Source organism: Antennarius striatus, chromosome 10, assembly GCF_040054535.1.
Source record: "Antennarius striatus isolate MH-2024 chromosome 10, ASM4005453v1, whole genome shotgun sequence".
In the NCBI taxonomy this organism is placed as follows: Eukaryota; Metazoa; Chordata; class Actinopteri; order Lophiiformes; family Antennariidae; genus Antennarius; species Antennarius striatus.
In genome coordinates, this window is record NC_090785.1 from 21,023,169 (window position 1) to 21,039,669 (window position 16,501).

At 44.7% G+C, this 16,501-nt stretch overlaps 2 protein-coding genes across 4 annotated transcripts in view; one reads left to right on the forward strand and one right to left on the reverse strand.

Annotated features, from left to right (window-relative positions):
- The window catches only part of stox2b (storkhead box 2b), a 44,752-nt gene extending 40,397 nt beyond the window's left edge, over positions 1 to 4,355 (forward strand). For all 3 annotated transcript variants that reach the window (XM_068325576.1, XM_068325578.1, XM_068325577.1), the window contains exon 4: positions 38 to 4,355. In XM_068325576.1, coding sequence (XP_068181677.1) covers positions 38 to 242 — 205 coding nt within the window. In that variant the 3' untranslated portion in view covers positions 243 to 4,355. The remainder of the gene's footprint in view (positions 1 to 37) is intronic.
- Positions 4,356 to 12,218: 7,863 nt separating this feature from the next.
- LOC137603001 (uridine phosphorylase 1-like) lies at positions 12,219 to 16,054 on the reverse strand. The gene is made up of 8 exons (XM_068326169.1): positions 15,921 to 16,054; positions 15,666 to 15,710; positions 14,808 to 14,919; positions 14,553 to 14,711; positions 14,334 to 14,448; positions 12,877 to 13,086; positions 12,626 to 12,772; positions 12,219 to 12,527 (listed from the first exon to the last, which is right to left on the reverse strand). Exons 2-8 carry the CDS (start codon positions 15,704 to 15,706, stop codon positions 12,376 to 12,378), a joined length of 936 nt encoding a protein of 311 aa, XP_068182270.1. The 5' UTR covers positions 15,707 to 15,710; positions 15,921 to 16,054; the 3' UTR covers positions 12,219 to 12,375.
- Positions 16,055 to 16,501: the final 447 nt, after the last annotated feature.

Consider the following 16,501-nt stretch of genomic DNA (forward strand, 5'->3'; position numbering starts at 1 on the left):
TTCGGCTTCTCTCTTCACATTGTGTGTCTTTCTGTAGAACGAGGGAGAGCCTGGCATCCAACACCTCCTCCATAGTGGAGAGCACCCGTCGGCAGAACTTGGCCCTGAGTCCAGGCCACCTCAGCGTTGCTACGGGCAACGCCACCCCCTTCACCTTTCGTGCTGTAACAGAACCTGCAAGCACCCAGCCGGAGAAACTCCAGAAGCCCAGCGCTTGCCTCGCTTCGATCACCAGCGTTTAGGGGCGGAGCCAGCAGCTGGGTGACCCCCCCCCACCTCAAAGGACTGTTACACCCCTAGACAGACTGGATCGGTGGAGCCGCCTCAGACCCACTGTTGAACTATAGCTGTTAAGACATTCACACACTCACTGACAGATACCGAGTAAAGTAGGCCACTGTCTGACCCCCAGCACACACACACACACACACACACACACACACACACACACACACACACACACACACACACACACACACACACACACACAACACAAATTAAAGCCACTGGACCAACCATAATCTGAAGCTCCATTAACACACTGCTTTTTAAGTTGATTCACCTGTGTGCATGTGCGTGTGTTTGTGTGTGTGTGTGTGTGTGTTTGTGTGTGTGTGTGTGTGTGTGTTTGTGTGTGTGTGTGTGTGCTGGTGGGTATATCTGAAATCTCAGGTCAGTATCTCCATGTCCCTCTTTGCTGGCGTCTCCTGGCTTCTTCAGTGTGAGATGCAGGAGGATCCGGGACGGCTGGAGGGAAACACACTTACACACACTCACACACACTTTTACTCATCCAGCTCATACTCGTGACTTGTCTCCGTTAGTTCTTGTGTCAGATCCACCCTTTACGGTGCAGTGCCACAAAGGAGGGCATTGCCAGTTGCCCTTCCTGTCAGATGAGTAGACAGCCCAGATGAGATGTTGATCATGGAGGAGAACAGTCAGACTTAGTTGTCCTGCCTGCTGATCAGCAGTGAGACGATCCGGAGCGCTGTATCCAGTAGGTTCTCTCTCCGGCCCCCCTGTGATGCTGTGTAGACCATCAGACAGCAGGTCCACTGAGAACTGTGTGTTCATGCTGAAGCTGTTGACCAGAGGAATGTTCCAAACCTGTCCCACATTGACATGTGTCACTGGCATCAGATTCACAACTGATTAAATATCTGATCTTTTATTGATTTCATTTGAGTCCACGTCACAAAGGCAAAGCAAATTCTGATGTTTTATGTTTTACTCAGCATCCCATCCAATGTGGATGAGTCAAAGTGAACTAGAATGAATCCTGGGCACAGGCGGCACGTTCACACACGTCTTCATGTTTGCCTGGTGGTTACGTTGACTGTCACGTTGCCTAGTGGTACGGTGTTCTTCCTGTAAACCTGCAGTGGTGTGTGAAGGTTCACAAACGAATCTCCTCCGGGACCAGAGAGCTGCTCAGTGTAAATCCTCTTCAGCATGTGTTCCTTTGTTCAATGTAATGATCCTGACAGACTGTCACCAAAGACGAGCTGTGGCTCCACCCACTGGAACGACAGGATGAACACCTGAGCAGGAAGAGGACGGCGTCACATACCGTTTTTTTTCCCCACACAGTATTTCTCTTGCTTTTCAGTGTGCAAATGGGATCTCGTTGCAAAAAGATGGAGAACTCTAAATGAGCTGTTGTTTGGGATCCACGGCCGTCCTCCTGCCCCTCGCTGGGCAATAAACACACAAACCAAGAAAAGAAAGGATTTATCTATTAAACTCCCTTTAGAAGAGGTTTTGAGTGGAGGGAACAACTTTGAGCGCTTCACTGACACGGGTGATGCTGTTCTGACTGAGGGGTGGTTTTCACGGTTACATCATCAGAACTCAGACGTGACTTTGAAAATGAATGTAAACATTCTGAGGTCACATGACATTCTGTTCACATTCATTGGTAGCAGCTCTGCTGACTGGTCCAGCGACCCAGGAAAGAATCCCCCCCGACCACAGTGAGCAGTCAGGTGACTGCATTTAAAACTTGATTTTCTTTTATAAATCACTATTTCAGTCACTTTGGGGACTGCTGTAGGTTTTTCCACTGACCACAAAGAGAAGAAGAAACAACCTGCGATTACAAAGTGTTGGGCATACTCTGAGATGACGCTTGTGCTACAAACTCCCATAATGCTGTGGGTGAGTCGTTTCACATCCTCTGGTGGACTCCAGGAGCCGTAGTGATCCCAGTGTTGTTGTCCTGTAGGCTACGTTACAACTACCTCCAACAGCAGCAAAAATCCAGCCTGTCTTTGTGCTGGAACACTGTCATCAGCCTCTAGCCTATGAATGTCTACACACACACACACACACACACACACCACTGGTGCTGGAATCCCTCTAATTTTCTTTGTTCACTGAAAGTAACAAAGCTTTCCTTTAGGTGTTTTCCCTGGAAGTCAGAACAAACTCCTGCTACCATCACATCTTCCTGGCTCAGTGTGTTTCACATCACACACACGTTTGTTGTTGCGTTTCATCTCATGCGTACCAGCCCTTTAAGTGAGCCACGTGTCTGCTAGCTGATGGTGTTTTCACATGACATGTAAATTATTTCCAAAGATTTCTCTCACCTTGGGGTGCACAGTTCCCTCTTCCTTGTAGTTTGTTGCTGCTGACCATAGTTTTTTTTTTCCTTTGGGGTCAGGGGGGGGCAACAGAACAGGATCATGACCAGCCAGACACTCATGTAGCATCGACATGAAAACACATTGTCTCTGTTGGAACACACAATCAAACCAGGAGGAATATTCTACTTTCTGACCTGTTAAGTTGTCTTTTATTTTGAAAGGCTTCTGCTTGAAATGCTTCCAACTTAAAGAAGGGAATCTTTGTAAGTGGAAACATGAACATTTGTTATATTTTGGCCACAGTGATGAAACTTTTCAGTCCTATAATATGTTATGATTTGAATCTCTTTTCAGTCTGAAATCCTTGCTTTCTGCTACACTGCAGTCGTTGGGTTTTATTCTAGCGGTGCTCAAGGTGAAGCTCACAGGAGGCTAAGACCAGTTCAGATTCCCATCACAGGAACTTCATACATCAGAAAGATGTAATTTTTCTTCTCTAGAGGCCAGTTGGGCATTTCAAGACTCTTGGAATGTTGTCTGGAGTGCGTTCTTTACATTCAAAGCCTTGTCACAGTTCACAGAATGTTCATGAAGCCTGTCACTGCCAAGTTTAACCCTCTGGGTTCCTCTGTAGACCCGGCTTCTCAATCAGGTGTATGACATTCTGTCTCATTATTTTAGGGTCTACAGTCCATCCCTTCTCCACCTGTAATGAGGTTCTTGTGTGTCCTCTGTTGGCTTTAGATCGTTTCCAGTCAGCAGTGACGCTGTAGTTCTACCACATCATGTACGCAGGGTTCTTGTCTGACTGCATTCACACATTTTTGATTAGAGATGTTTTTTTTCTTTGTATTTTCAAACCTTCAGCATTCATGCGTTGTTTTTAACATGACGGCCGTCATACGGTTTGGTAATTATGGTTAGCCGCTGTGGTGCATTGTTGGAGGTGTAGCCATGATGTCGCAGATCTCAGTAGTGATGATTCAGCTTTAGACTGGAAGAGCATTAGCGAGTGGCGATGTGCTAGCAGGAACTGGAACAGGCCTGTAAGACAGGATTGAGCCGGGCCCTCATTGACTCGTTGAGACGATTTCCGCAGGACGTTTTCAGAAGTATCCACTGTGGAGCCATTGTGAGAAGAACACTTCCACAGAAGTGGTCTCCTAGACGTCTCGTAGACACAGATTGGGTCAATCCGGCTTCTGTCAGTCGAGTCCTGTCATCTTCAGCGTTTTTGCAGGGCAATAGCCTCAGTCCTACCACTGATTAGGGTTTGCCACTACAGTTGAGTTCCTGTCCCGACATTGGAGAACAAAGTTCAGAGGTTCTGCTCGGCCATCGTGTCATGGTTCCACTGAGATAAGGGCCGTAGTCTTTTGCCTGACCGAGGTTGTGGGCCCTAGTCCCTGTGTGGTGTTTGCGTTGCCTCACCCTCTCCCTCCCTCAGCCTACATTCCCTTTCTGTCACAGCTCTGGAACCTTCCACACCTTTTGTATGCTGACAGACCCTGAAACGTCTTCCCTCAACATCTGTATGGTATCTGATGGAAATGGACATTCAACAATAACATGGTTTCTAATGGTGACAGTATGTCATACTTGTAAATGATGTTTATCTGTCAAGCCTAGTTCAATAAATTAAACATTAAATTAGGGATTTTTAATTGTCTAGAACATCTAAATGTCCCTTTCATGTGAAGTACTGGTGTTACTGTTGTAGTGTATGTGATACTCAATGGGGATTGTGTTACTTTTTAAGATAATAAAATAACGATGTTTGGTTAAACTGCTGTTTGTGTTTATTGTGATAAAAGCTGATGCTGTCAGAGGAAATGGTCGGTACCCACCTTAGAGTATGAACTGAACACTGTGGATTTAAGACGAACAAAATACACAAACACGTCAGAAAACTCTGTGTTCCTGAACGTACAACATGTAGAACCACAGAACAACCAGAAGCCGTTAAAAGAGCCGTAAGGAAGTGTGGGTTTGAGCAGGTCGATGGAAACTTAGGAACAGGTTCTGTGAATGACTAATAATTACTACCTTTGTTGAAACTTTAACCTCACTTTACGCTATTAAATGACTGCACCAAGGTATATATTTAGCTTAAACAACTGTGAATCAGCTGTTATTTTAAGTGAGGTGAGCACCAATATGAGAAAACCCCAAACAATATAGTAAATACATTTATTCATTTAAAGTCAACCCCCCCCCAAAAAACAAACGATATACAAAAAAACATGAGTTATATATAGTTATATATATATATATGAGTTGGGGCGGCAGTGGCTCAGTGGTAAAGTGGGCGGTAGAGCAGGTCGTCCCATGATTTAAGATCGGCGGTTCGATTCCCGCTCCCGCCCCCCCCCAAATATACCCGGAGGTGAGCTGACAGTGGGAGGTGTCAGCTCATCTCCGGAGCACTGCCGAGGCACCCTTGAGCAAGGTGCCGTCCCCTTTACAAATTGCTCATTTGAGGCGCACCAAGAAGGAGCTGCCTGCCACTCTACCTCCCCTGCATGCCTACAGGCCCCCTTGTGTGTGTGTGATACAGGGGCCTGTACTCACATATATGTATGTATGTGTTTGTAATCAGTAGCTAGAGTGGGCTTTCTTAATTTCCCTTCGGGGATGAAACCAGTATATAAAATTAAAAATTAAAAAAATTATATGTGATACTGTGACATACAGAATATATCTAGAAGTAAATTGACTGAAGATGGATGACTTACAGAAATGAATGATGGTCTGGCACCTCAGGTTAGGGGGGTTAAATGCATTACCATTCAACAAAAATATTCACAATTTATAAAATTTCTCCACTTAAAATTTCAAACCTGGATATGGCCATTATGTTTTGATCTCACTTGAGCTTCTCATCACGAGACTCACGTGACGCTGCAGTCAGAGCGAGGAGTTAGTGAGACCCCCGAGAGCAAGCATAAGCGTCCTGTTGGGTTTGTCTGGGGATTGGGTCGTCGAGCCCCATGCTGACGACTGCCACCCAATCCAGACTGCACCCGTCCCCTACGGTTTCCACAGCGGGTGGTGAGGTGCTCGCATACGAGCCCCAACCCCGGGCCTGGCTCCAGGGTGGGGCCCCGGTTGTGCCATACCGGGCGACGTCACGGTCCTTGATTTTTTATTCATCATAGGGGTTTTTGTGCTGCTCTTCGTCTGGTCCATCACCCAGGACCTGTTTGCCAAGGGAGACCCTTGCAGGACCATAAAGCCCCTGACAACATACAGTAGCTCCTGGGATCATTCGGGTACTCAAACTCCCCCACAACGATACGGTGGCAACTCTCGGAGGAGCCTCTGGGATCAACAAAGTATATATCTATTTGTGTGGCGAAAGCTCCGTCAGCTTAGTGCAGTGTCCACAGGAGAATACAGTATATGAATTAAAGCCAAAGAAAATTATTGAGTGAAAAGAAAAAGTGAAAAAACAAACAAACTGTATTACATCTTTATTTCTTTTCTTTTTTTTTGTGACTACCAGGCTTTAATAACTTGATAAAACTAATATATAATTTTACTCTTTGTTTTTACTGAAACAGCTATTACGTTATTAATAAAAATCATTAAAATTAACAGTTTGTTTAGTTTTCATATTTTACTATTGGCAAAACTCAATCCTTGCATTCGTTTCTACCATATATGCTGTTATTACTTTTGGGATGCATAATTGTCATGTTGGGATGCACACTCTTAACAGTGACTGGTTGAGAGCAGGAATCGATCCACCGATCTTGCATCATTGGACTATCGCATCATTGCACTATCGCTGAGCCACTGCCCAGCTGAACGGTGACGCTCTGTTCAGGTCGTGGCCCACATCTCTCCATCAGATCTTCAGACAGTACCTGGTCTGGTACTGAACTGACGGCTGGAACCTTTCTTCCATTAGTGGATTGCTGAATCAGCAGTTCTCGATTTGTGAGCTGATGTTTTCATGTCTCCTTCTTGACGGTGCTTTTCAGGTGTGGCGCCTGACCCGTAGGCTGCAGGCGGAGTTGATGCTCAGGTGGGTGATGGTGGGCCATTATGGAATGTTGTGTGGTACCTCTGCAGCACCACCCCAGTCATGTACTACCTCAGCTGTGACCATCTCTGCTGTGGAATCTGGTACTGGGAGAGAAACCCAGGACTTTTGCACAGGTTGGAGTAAAACCGTTTACCACAACCTGACTGAAGACCTGGAACAAGCTACTAGTTTTGAGTGTGGAGCTCAATCTGCATCCAAGAATAGCCCTCTGACCCCTGTTTACTGTGTTTCTAGTGGGTTGCTGTGGATGCTGGTACCTGGAGACATACGGAGGGATTTTGTCTCAGCTTAAAGTGAATCCTGCTGACAGAATTGTGACTGAAACCACAAATGTTTGGGTCAGGTGACTCACTGATGGTCTTTGTAGTTTCTGGCGTGGGACAATCAAACTCCTGAAGGGTTCATGAGTCGCTTTCATTCCTCGTTGGATGTTGAACGTTTGGTTGTTCGCTCAGTCAACAACCAAACTGTGTGTATTCATTCATGTTTGTGTGTTTGTGTGTGTATTGATGTATTTAAAAAAACAAGTTAGAACAAGGGCGGCACGGTGGCGCAGTGGTTAGCGCTGCAGCCTCACAACACGGCGGACCCGGGTTCAAGTCCTGCTCTGTGTGGAGTTTGCATGCTCTCCCCGTGTCTGCGTGGGTTTTCGGGTTCTCCGGCTTCCTCCCACCTTAAAAGCATGCGCTTCAGGTTGATTGGCCGGTCCCAACTTGACCATAGGAGTGAGTGTGTGTGAATGATTGTTTGTTTCTATGTGGCTCCGCGGTACACTGGCGTCGTGCCCGGAGTGTCCCCCGCCTCACGCCCTGAGACTGCCAGGATAGGCACTGGCTACCCCGCGACCTGCGTTAGCGGATTAAGCGGGTTGGAAGATGAATGAATGAATGAAAGTTAGAACAAGAACCAATAGAGTCAAAGACTGCAACATCCTGCAACACCCCTGAATTAAAAGTTTACCCTGACCTCCTTGCATAGGTCAAAGATCAATGCTAGTGCTCTGACCTACTTTCATAGATCAAAGCAGTAGCTTTTATCTACGGTCCTACTCACACTGGCTTTCTCCCTCGTTTTTCTTATCCAGTTCCTGACTGAACAAAAGTTAAAATCTGACCTTGACCTAGTTTTCTCTAGGTCAAGGTCATCATCTCATTTTCGTACCCTTTGCAGCCCGAGTAATGTGCTTTTTGTTTCATCTTTCTGTCTGCAACTGTTGCGAAGATGGTAGACAGATGGACTAACGGACGAACACACAGACGCTGACAATTAAAATACATCACCGCTTTGAAACGGGATGGAACAAAGCAGTCCAGGCCGGAACCATCTCAATCCAACTTTCCTCAGAAACTTGTTGAGCTGCTCGCTGCTGAAATTCTACTGCACAGAAACTTCAGGGAACATTTAAATCACATCAGATTTTGATGAATGAATTATTCAAGACAAGCTTGACTGATATAAAATATAACATTTGTTGAGAACATAATTATAAATGGAAACCAAACCAGGAACCCACTGAGGCCTGGATTCACAGAGACAGTCCTGATGAGGCTCAGTCGTGTGTGGGCCCCCACCTGCCTGTACTGGCACCCACCTGTCTGTGTTGGGCCCCCATCTGCCTGTGCTGGCCCTCACCTGCTTTAATGAACTCCCCTCATGGCGGGGGCTCCTGAGGGACTGTGAGCAGCTGCAGCTCACAGTACTGACAACCATCTTCCAGAGCCTCCAGTGGGCTATGGCCCTGAGAATGGGGGCCAACATGAAGGAACCTGGATCACCTTCTGACACCTTCTGCCCTGGGGGGCCAAAGGTGTCTCCAGTCCATAGAAATAAAGAAATCCATGAGAATGTTGTGTGTGTCTGGTTCTAAATGTTCGTCCTTCCTGTTCCCTGACAGTCAGGATGAAGTCCTCTCTGTGTGAATGTCGCCACCTGGTGGCTCCTGGATGCAACTTCATCCAGAAACCACCAGTCAGCTTCACACTGAGCTACTGGAGAACCTTTGTCTTTGTGGTCATGTTGTGTTCCGGGATCCTTTGTGTGACATGAAATCACACATGTTGCTTTAAAAACACGTGTGTCTGGAGGAGAACAACAATCACTGAACATCACATCTGGACATCCAATTTAGTCCAGGAGGGTCTGGACTCCATGGAAGGTGAGTCAGATTTGATCACGTCAATCAATCAATCCACCTTTATTTGTATAGGGTTAGGGTTAGGGTCACATTAACAGACATTCCAAAGCACTTTTACAGACAGAAACCCAATCATGCTATGCTTCCTCCCTTCCATTCTCCATCCTCTCCATCTTTATCTTGCTTGGTGTGTTGAAAGTTCAGTTTTTCCCCTGCTACCTTCAGTGATTGAGGCATCTGCACGAAGTGTAGTGCTTTTGCTGCGACAGAAGCGAGGCTTAGCCGATTGGAAGCGCCATGGCTGAAACCATAGCTGTGACACCTGGTCAGGTAGCTTTAGCTGGAGCGGACACACCAGTTCAGACTAGTCACACCCCAGCTCAGGTTAGCCGTCCTCCAGCAGCTCCCAAGCAGTCAGGAAACCAGGAGCAGTGGGTGACTGTTTGTAGGAAGCATTGTGGGAGGCGAAAGCCTCAGGTTCACCACCAACCACCGCAGCCACTCCATATTTCTAACATTTTTTCCTCACAAATATTTTTACTACACATAAAACTTCCATTAGAATTCAATTATTATTAACGACCATGCACTGATATCCCTCAGTTTACAATTACAGTATTTTCCGCACTATAAGGCGCACTGGACTATAATTTGTTTTATAATTTATTTCATGTATAAGGCGCATCGGATTATAAAGCGCACACAATAAAAAATAAATAAAATTTATTTGATTAACTGCAGTGGCTGTAGTTGCGCAATCCGTCCACTAGATAGAGCCGTGCTGCTCAGACAGTCATGATTACATTCATGACTTCCTGACTACCTTTGAATGGCCCCTATTGTTATGTCAATAAGCCATTCTGAGCCTCATCAAGGAAACCTGATCACTTCATCACTTTGCCATCTTAGAAAGAAGTCAGCATGCATGTTGAAAAACCTGACATTAAAAACTGTTTAAATTCATTACGAGTGCAGTCAGTGCGAACAGAGCGGATTATTTCCTGATCTGAAGTTTGAAGCAGATATTTAAGCTCCGACGTTCGTCTTCATTTATTAATTAAATATTGTTTCGATCTATCGGTAGTCCAGTCGGAGGTGAGGTGCAGCTATTTGCTGCTGTGTGTCCTAAACAATTTTTAACTAGTTTTTAATGTCAGGCTGCTAATTTACTGGCAAATATGACGATGTTTTACTCCTAGAACTGACTTTAATGTCGGTGTCTCACCGCCGTGAATCTCACCGCACGTCGCTGCAGACAGAATACACAAGCCTGAATGCGCCCCTCCGTCGCCCACCCAGAGCCACCCTATCAACCACATTTGTAAATCAATGCAGCACAACAGTTGAAATTTCAGAAAAGGCTGGAAGTTCAGCTTTGAGGGTCTTTCATTCACCTTTATGCCAGTTTCTCCGTGTTTCCACAGACTAATAGAATGACCCGTCACTAGATTCCAGCACAATGGCATTTTTAAGACCAATTCAGTTTAAAGTGGGTTATTTCCGACTCCAAATAGATAGATAGATAGATAGATAGATAGATAGATAGATAGATAGATAGATAGATAGATAGATAGATAGATAGATAGATAGATAGATAGATAGATAGATAGATAGATAGATAGATAGATAGATAGATAGATAGATAGATAGATAGATAGATAGATAGATAGATAGATAGATATTAATCCCGGAGGAAATTGTATATATCCACTGCTCAGACATTACATAACGAATAATACTGGATAAACACCAGGAGAAAAACAAACACTGACATCACAGGACATACCACATGCAGCACTAACAGGACTTATATACTAAACTATAACTAAAATATAAACAGTATAAATTTAAAATATAAACAGTATAAAATTGAATTAAAATATAAAACAGTATAAATTTTTTAAAAAAAAGTATATATATATATATATATATATATATATATATATATATATATATATATATATATAAACAGTATAAAATTAAATTAAATTAAATCCATTCAACCCCGTGCTGACCTCGCCACCTCCCCCCCGCTCCTCCTGAGAGAGTCATTGTACCCCCTGATGGCACAGGGCACGAAGGAGGACCTCAGCCTCTCTGTGGAGGCGTTGTGTGACAGCAGTTTGCCGCTGAAGGTGCTTCTCTGCTGGGAGAAGGTGGTGTGTAGGGGGTGGCTGGTGTTGTTCATGATGGCCCTGACTTTAGACATGGTCCTGCTCTCCAGAAGCATATCCACAGAGTCCAGGCTCAGCCCGACCACTGAGCCCGCTCTGCGGATGAGTCTGTTCAGACGGTCCATATCTCTTTTCCTGCCCCCCCCACCCCAACACACAATGGCGTATGACAGCACACTGGAGACTACGAACTGATAGAACATGAAAAGGAGCTTAGGACAGATGTTGAAGGAGGCCAGCCTCCTCAGGAAGTACATCCTGCTCTGCCCCTTCTTGTACACACAGTCCGAGTTGAGTGACCAGTCCAGTCTGCTGTCTAGCTGCAGTCCCAGGTACTTATAGTTTTCTACCACCTCCACCTCACTGCCTTTGATGATCACCGGCTGTGGAGAGGGAGGTGCCTGCCGGAAATCCAGAACCATCTCCTTTGTCTTGGAGACGTTGAGCTGGAGCTGGTTCTGTTGGCACCACTCCACGAAGTCAGCCACCAATGCCCTGTACCCCCCCTCATCACCCTCCCGGATACATGCCACTATCGCGGTGTCATCGGAGTACTTCTGTATGTGACATGTATCCGAGGTGTGCTTGAAGTCTGATGTGTAGTGGGTGAAGAGAATGGGGGAGAGAATGGTCCCCTGTGACGCCCCCGTGCTGCTGGTCACCATAGAAGACAAACAGTCCCCCATACGGACGTACTGGGGTCTGTCCGTTAGGTAGTCCGTAATCCAGCTCACGAGGTAGGGGTCCACAGCCGTGGAGGTCAGTTTATCCTGCAGGAGCCGGGGCTGGATGGTGTTGAAGGCACTTGAAAAGTCAAAGAGCACTCTGACGGCACAGCCCCCGGCGTCCAGGTAGGAGAGTAATGCAGTGGATGAGGTACAAGACAGCGTCGTCAACCCCAACCTTGGCCTGATAGATGAATTGGAGATGGTCCATAGCACCCTGCACCTGTGGACGCATGAGCTCCAGGACCAGTCGCTCTAGGGTTTTCATTACGTGGGAGGTAAGAGCGACCGGTCGGTGGTCGTTGAGCTCAGTAGGGCATCCTTTCTTGGGTACAGGGACAATGCAGGAGGTCTTCCACAGTGACGGGACCCTCCCCAGCCGCAGACTGAGGTTGAACATGAACATACATTTGAACATACATTTTGACATGTACCCTCAGTATGCCATACAAAAACTGACTTGGAATGTACTGTATGATTTATTTCATATTGTCTGTTGTCATTGAGGACCAGTTAACAGCAATACCCCCCCCCACACACACACACACACAGACACCTGACTAAAGAGGAGCTAACTAGTTAGCCAAATGTTAGCTGACTTCAACAGCTTGTTATTATTGCATTGCACCACATTTTGATTGATTGAGACAGGAGAAGATGTCCGCAACATGCTTCCCCATCAGTGTCGTCATCGCTGTAGTTAGTCATGTCCACTTTTGGCCTTCAGCTGCTTCTTGATGTAACAGCCAACCAGTGTCTGAGCACGTTTTGAGTGCTGTTGAAGGACTTCATGAGAGCTACTCAGCTGATCCCCCTGCAGACGATCCAGTAGTGTCACACAGACCACAGCAGCTTCAAACAAGGAATGAACATCAGAAACACAACATCTGTATTATCAGACTGGTAGAATTCATAGGTTCTAAACTCATGTTTGCAGATTATTTTCTCACCTTGTAGACCACTCAGCTTGCACATGGCAGCAAAAACTGTTGACTCCATCTCGATGTTACAAACCCCTGCTTCATGGGCTTTCTGGAGGTATTCCAGTTTCTCCTTCTCAGTGAAGGAGCAGAAAGCACCATCTAAACGTGCTTGTCCTGGATGATTAGTTAGATGGGGAAGAAGGGTTAGGGTTAGGGAAGAAGCAGAACAACTCACACTGACCAACACCATTAGTACACTGATGGGTCAGAATTCCCACCTTCATAGAAATCCATTGCACACATTGTGATACCCATCACTGCCCTGAACTGGCTCAGCTCCTCGTTGCACTGCAGCAGCTCCTCAGCCAGGCCTTGGTCCAGGTCAGTACTGCGCACCACCGGCTTACCCAAAACCAGCTGCTCAAACTGGGGCCTGAAGGTGGGATCCACAGCCTGCTTAGTGATGACAACAGTGCCAGGTTCAAGCCCTGAAAACAAGACATGGCAAGGTCATGTTAAAAGAAGAACACATTTAACAATGAAATACAGTAGCTGGGAATAGTGCTCTGTCTCTCCTTTGGGGTGCACCCCGCCTCTTGCCCGTAGTCAGCTGGGTTAGGCTACAGCAGACCCATGACCTGCAAAGCAGATAAGTGGCTGTAGGCGAACGATTGTGTCCAGTAGAGAAACATGGCTGACGTAGCTAGAACGCTGTTCCAGTAGAGAATCGTGACTGAAGCAGCTGGAATGCTGTTCCAAAAGAGAATCGTGGCTGAAGCAGCATCACTACAAGTTGAAGCTCTGCTTTGAGAGGCAAGAACCAAACAACTTGAGGGGTCTCAGTAGATCATGAAGCAACAAAATAACAGAGATGTAATCTGTCCTAATGGAATGTGGTCCTTTTTAAGCATTGAAAGTCAGAACCATGACATAATTGGGCAATTTCCTCCGGGATTTATAAAGTAAAGTAAGTTAAGTAAGTAAATTAAGTAAGTAAGTAAAGTAAGTTAGGTAAGAGGTAAGTAGGGTAAGTAAGTTAAGTAAGTTAGTAAGTAAGTCAAGTAAGTAAGTCAAGTAAGTCAGTCAAGTAAGTAAGTAAGTAAGTAAGTAAGTAAGTAAGTAAGTAAGTACGTAGATGATTTATTGTATTTTTTGGCAGTGCTGCGAAAATGTGGACCAGTCTGTGAGAGAAGAGAAAAGGCTTCAATCTGAAGAGATTCTGTAGATGATAAAAAGACATGAATACTGAAACTAAAATGACAGTCCAAAACCATTTTTAGATTTTTGGATTTATAGTCTCGGTTTGGATTGGAGACTTATTTCTCTCAGAACATTTGAATCAATGATCAGAACTTCAGCTCTGTTCTGGTTGTGATACAAGTTGTTAGGTATAGAGGCCCAGACTGTTGCGTCTGGGCCTCTATACCTAAAATACAACTTTGAAGTAAGTCATGAGAGAACTACTACTATTAGTGTGTATTAAAACGTTGCACTGTGGATACCTGCACTTCCAGATTTCAGGTTAGGTATTTTTTTGGTTGTAAAAATATGAACATCAGCTCTTGATATTCAGTCAAACGAAGCTCACAGCGTGTCTGAACTTCCTCTAAGAATATACTGATGCCTTTAATTTACAGAAGTGCTGAGGAGCCGGTGTCGCAGTGGCTTTGCCAGGATTTTTATTTGATAACTTCTGACAATAATCAGATATAATCAAGCGCTCTAAATAACTTACCTATTCCACCTGATGTCCCAATGCGTATAACCTTCACATCTGTGCAATGTGCATAATGGAGGAGCTTTATTAGCTCATTCAACATGACGGAAATAGATGAGACTCCAATTCCATGCTGCAAAAAAAGCACTGATGCGTCACTCAAATCTACACACCTGTACACAAAATCTCCAGAGTGTTAGATAGAAATTAATGTTAGTGGAGAAACCTCCTACGTACACTGACAGAGAGGACAGGGCCAACTTTGTACATGGCATAGCGGTCCGTTCCAGCACAGAGGTTTGGGTAGTGGCCTTCAGGGTCTTCCATGTTCAACTCTGCAGCGATGTACTCAATAAAGGACTTCATCCTCCACGCACTGCCCCCAACACACACAAACTGACAGACAACACACACAACATGAACATCTGCTGTGAATCATCTTGGAGACAATTTCTCATCAAACAAAAAACATCATTGGTGTCAACTATTTGCCTTGACGTCCCCGAACATGGCTGTTAGGTCATGAGTTCCGGTTGCCAGATCAAAGTGGTAAAGGACGTCATCGGTCAGTAGCTCCAGGTGTGGGTTATTCACACAAACATGTCTGGGAGCAAAAGGAAATTGGTCACAAATATAAGTTTCAGTTTCAACGTGCATTATTTCCAATATCGGTAAATATCAGTAACAGGGTTATCATCATCAATTAGTTGTTCACCTGTTTGGGAGGGACCGAATGAATGCCGCCGATAGCGGAGCACGTTCTTTCTGTTTTGTGTGTGCAGAACGTCACTTTACTAAATATGTTCACGCGTTAGCAGAACCAGTTTGTCTTTGTAAGTCAGTAAATAATAAAAGGAGACAGAAATGTGTCTGAACTATTATTATAATTATATGTAGAAAGAACTATGTTGAACACACGTGATCATTAAAAAGGCTTAAATACATATCATGGTAAATTTAGGCCTGAGGTTATTGATGCACGATTTTATTGTGAAAGATATGACCCTTCAGGCTCTCCTTAAAACCCGGTTGTCAGGGAAACCAAAAGAAATGGATGCTATGTTCAACCGGGTGACTAGTATGTATGACATGCTCAAAAAACTATTTCCAACAGTCAGACAGAATAAAAATAAACCACTGTCATTTTTACATGGGAGGTGAGGGTCAGAATAATACAGCTGGAAATACTCAGTTCACAAATATTACAGCACTACGATCAGTTGTTGCGTTTTGTGTTGGGTTCCCCTTTAGTTGACACATTGACGCTTGACACTTTCATGACATCCGTGAAAGCAGACTTTCAACATGACTGTGATGGGACTACAGCAGCTTCGGAGTAGAACCTCTCACCTGCTGCAGGCCTCGGTCTGGTCAGTGCCCTTTGGATCCATCCTCCTGTAAGACACACAGACATGTGACCAGTGACAATGGCAGACCCCCCCCCCCCTAACAACAGATGGGGACAGGAGTCACCAGCTGTGGTTCAGAATGAAGGAATAATCATTTCCAGTTGGGGGGTCACGTCTGTGTGGAGGTTCAAAGGACACGATTCAGCACAAATATGTGTTTGCAAGATAAAGTGGCAGAAGTTCTGCTGAATCTTACCTTCAAGTTCTACAGGAATGAACGTTTCTGTTGATGCTGCCAAAAAGCAAAGGTATACTTGGCTTTGATGTCACCTGTTGAAAGAAGCTTTGTTCTGCAGCTTTGTTCCTGTCATGATGAACACATGCTTCTTTGTTGTGTTGAGATCACAGAAGCTACGGAAACGTAAAATTGTCTGAGTTGTTACGAAAGAGTTTGACTTAGATTTTTTGGGGGAAATGTTCAATCTGCACTTTGCAAGAATGTATAAAAAAGAAAGTTGAAGAAAATTCAAATCCATCTTTGTCCTTTTATTATTATAACACAGTTATAATTATAATTACACATTATTTAATAATGTATGAATGTTAATATTTGACCGATTTTGACAATTCTGGAAAAAGTGTAAATTATTTACACACAGAAATTTTTTGTCACAATTATTGACAAAAACAAAAACAGAAAGACCAGGCGTTTTAATAATTACCTCTATTATTCTGGTGCTAACTGGTTTGGTTTTGGAGCGTTTTTGTGAATTTAAATAAAGACCTTAAAATGAAAAAAATGTTCCCATGATGCCTAGCGGCACGCCGCCGCCTTCC

Bases quoted from the DNA above. Each gene is read 5' to 3' on its own strand.
- LOC137603001 (XM_068326169.1), bottom strand. From the start codon at position 15,706: ATGGATCCAAAGGGCACTGACCAGACCGAGGCCTGCAGCAG. The intron at 13,087-14,333 runs GTAAGTTATTTA...TCTTGTTTTCAG, and splicing joins TGGGACATCAGGTGGAATAG to GGCTTGAACCTGGCACTGTT. The intron at 12,528-12,625 runs GTGAGAAAATAA...CCTTGTTTGAAG, and splicing joins CAAGCTGAGTGGTCTACAAG to CTGCTGTGGTCTGTGTGACA.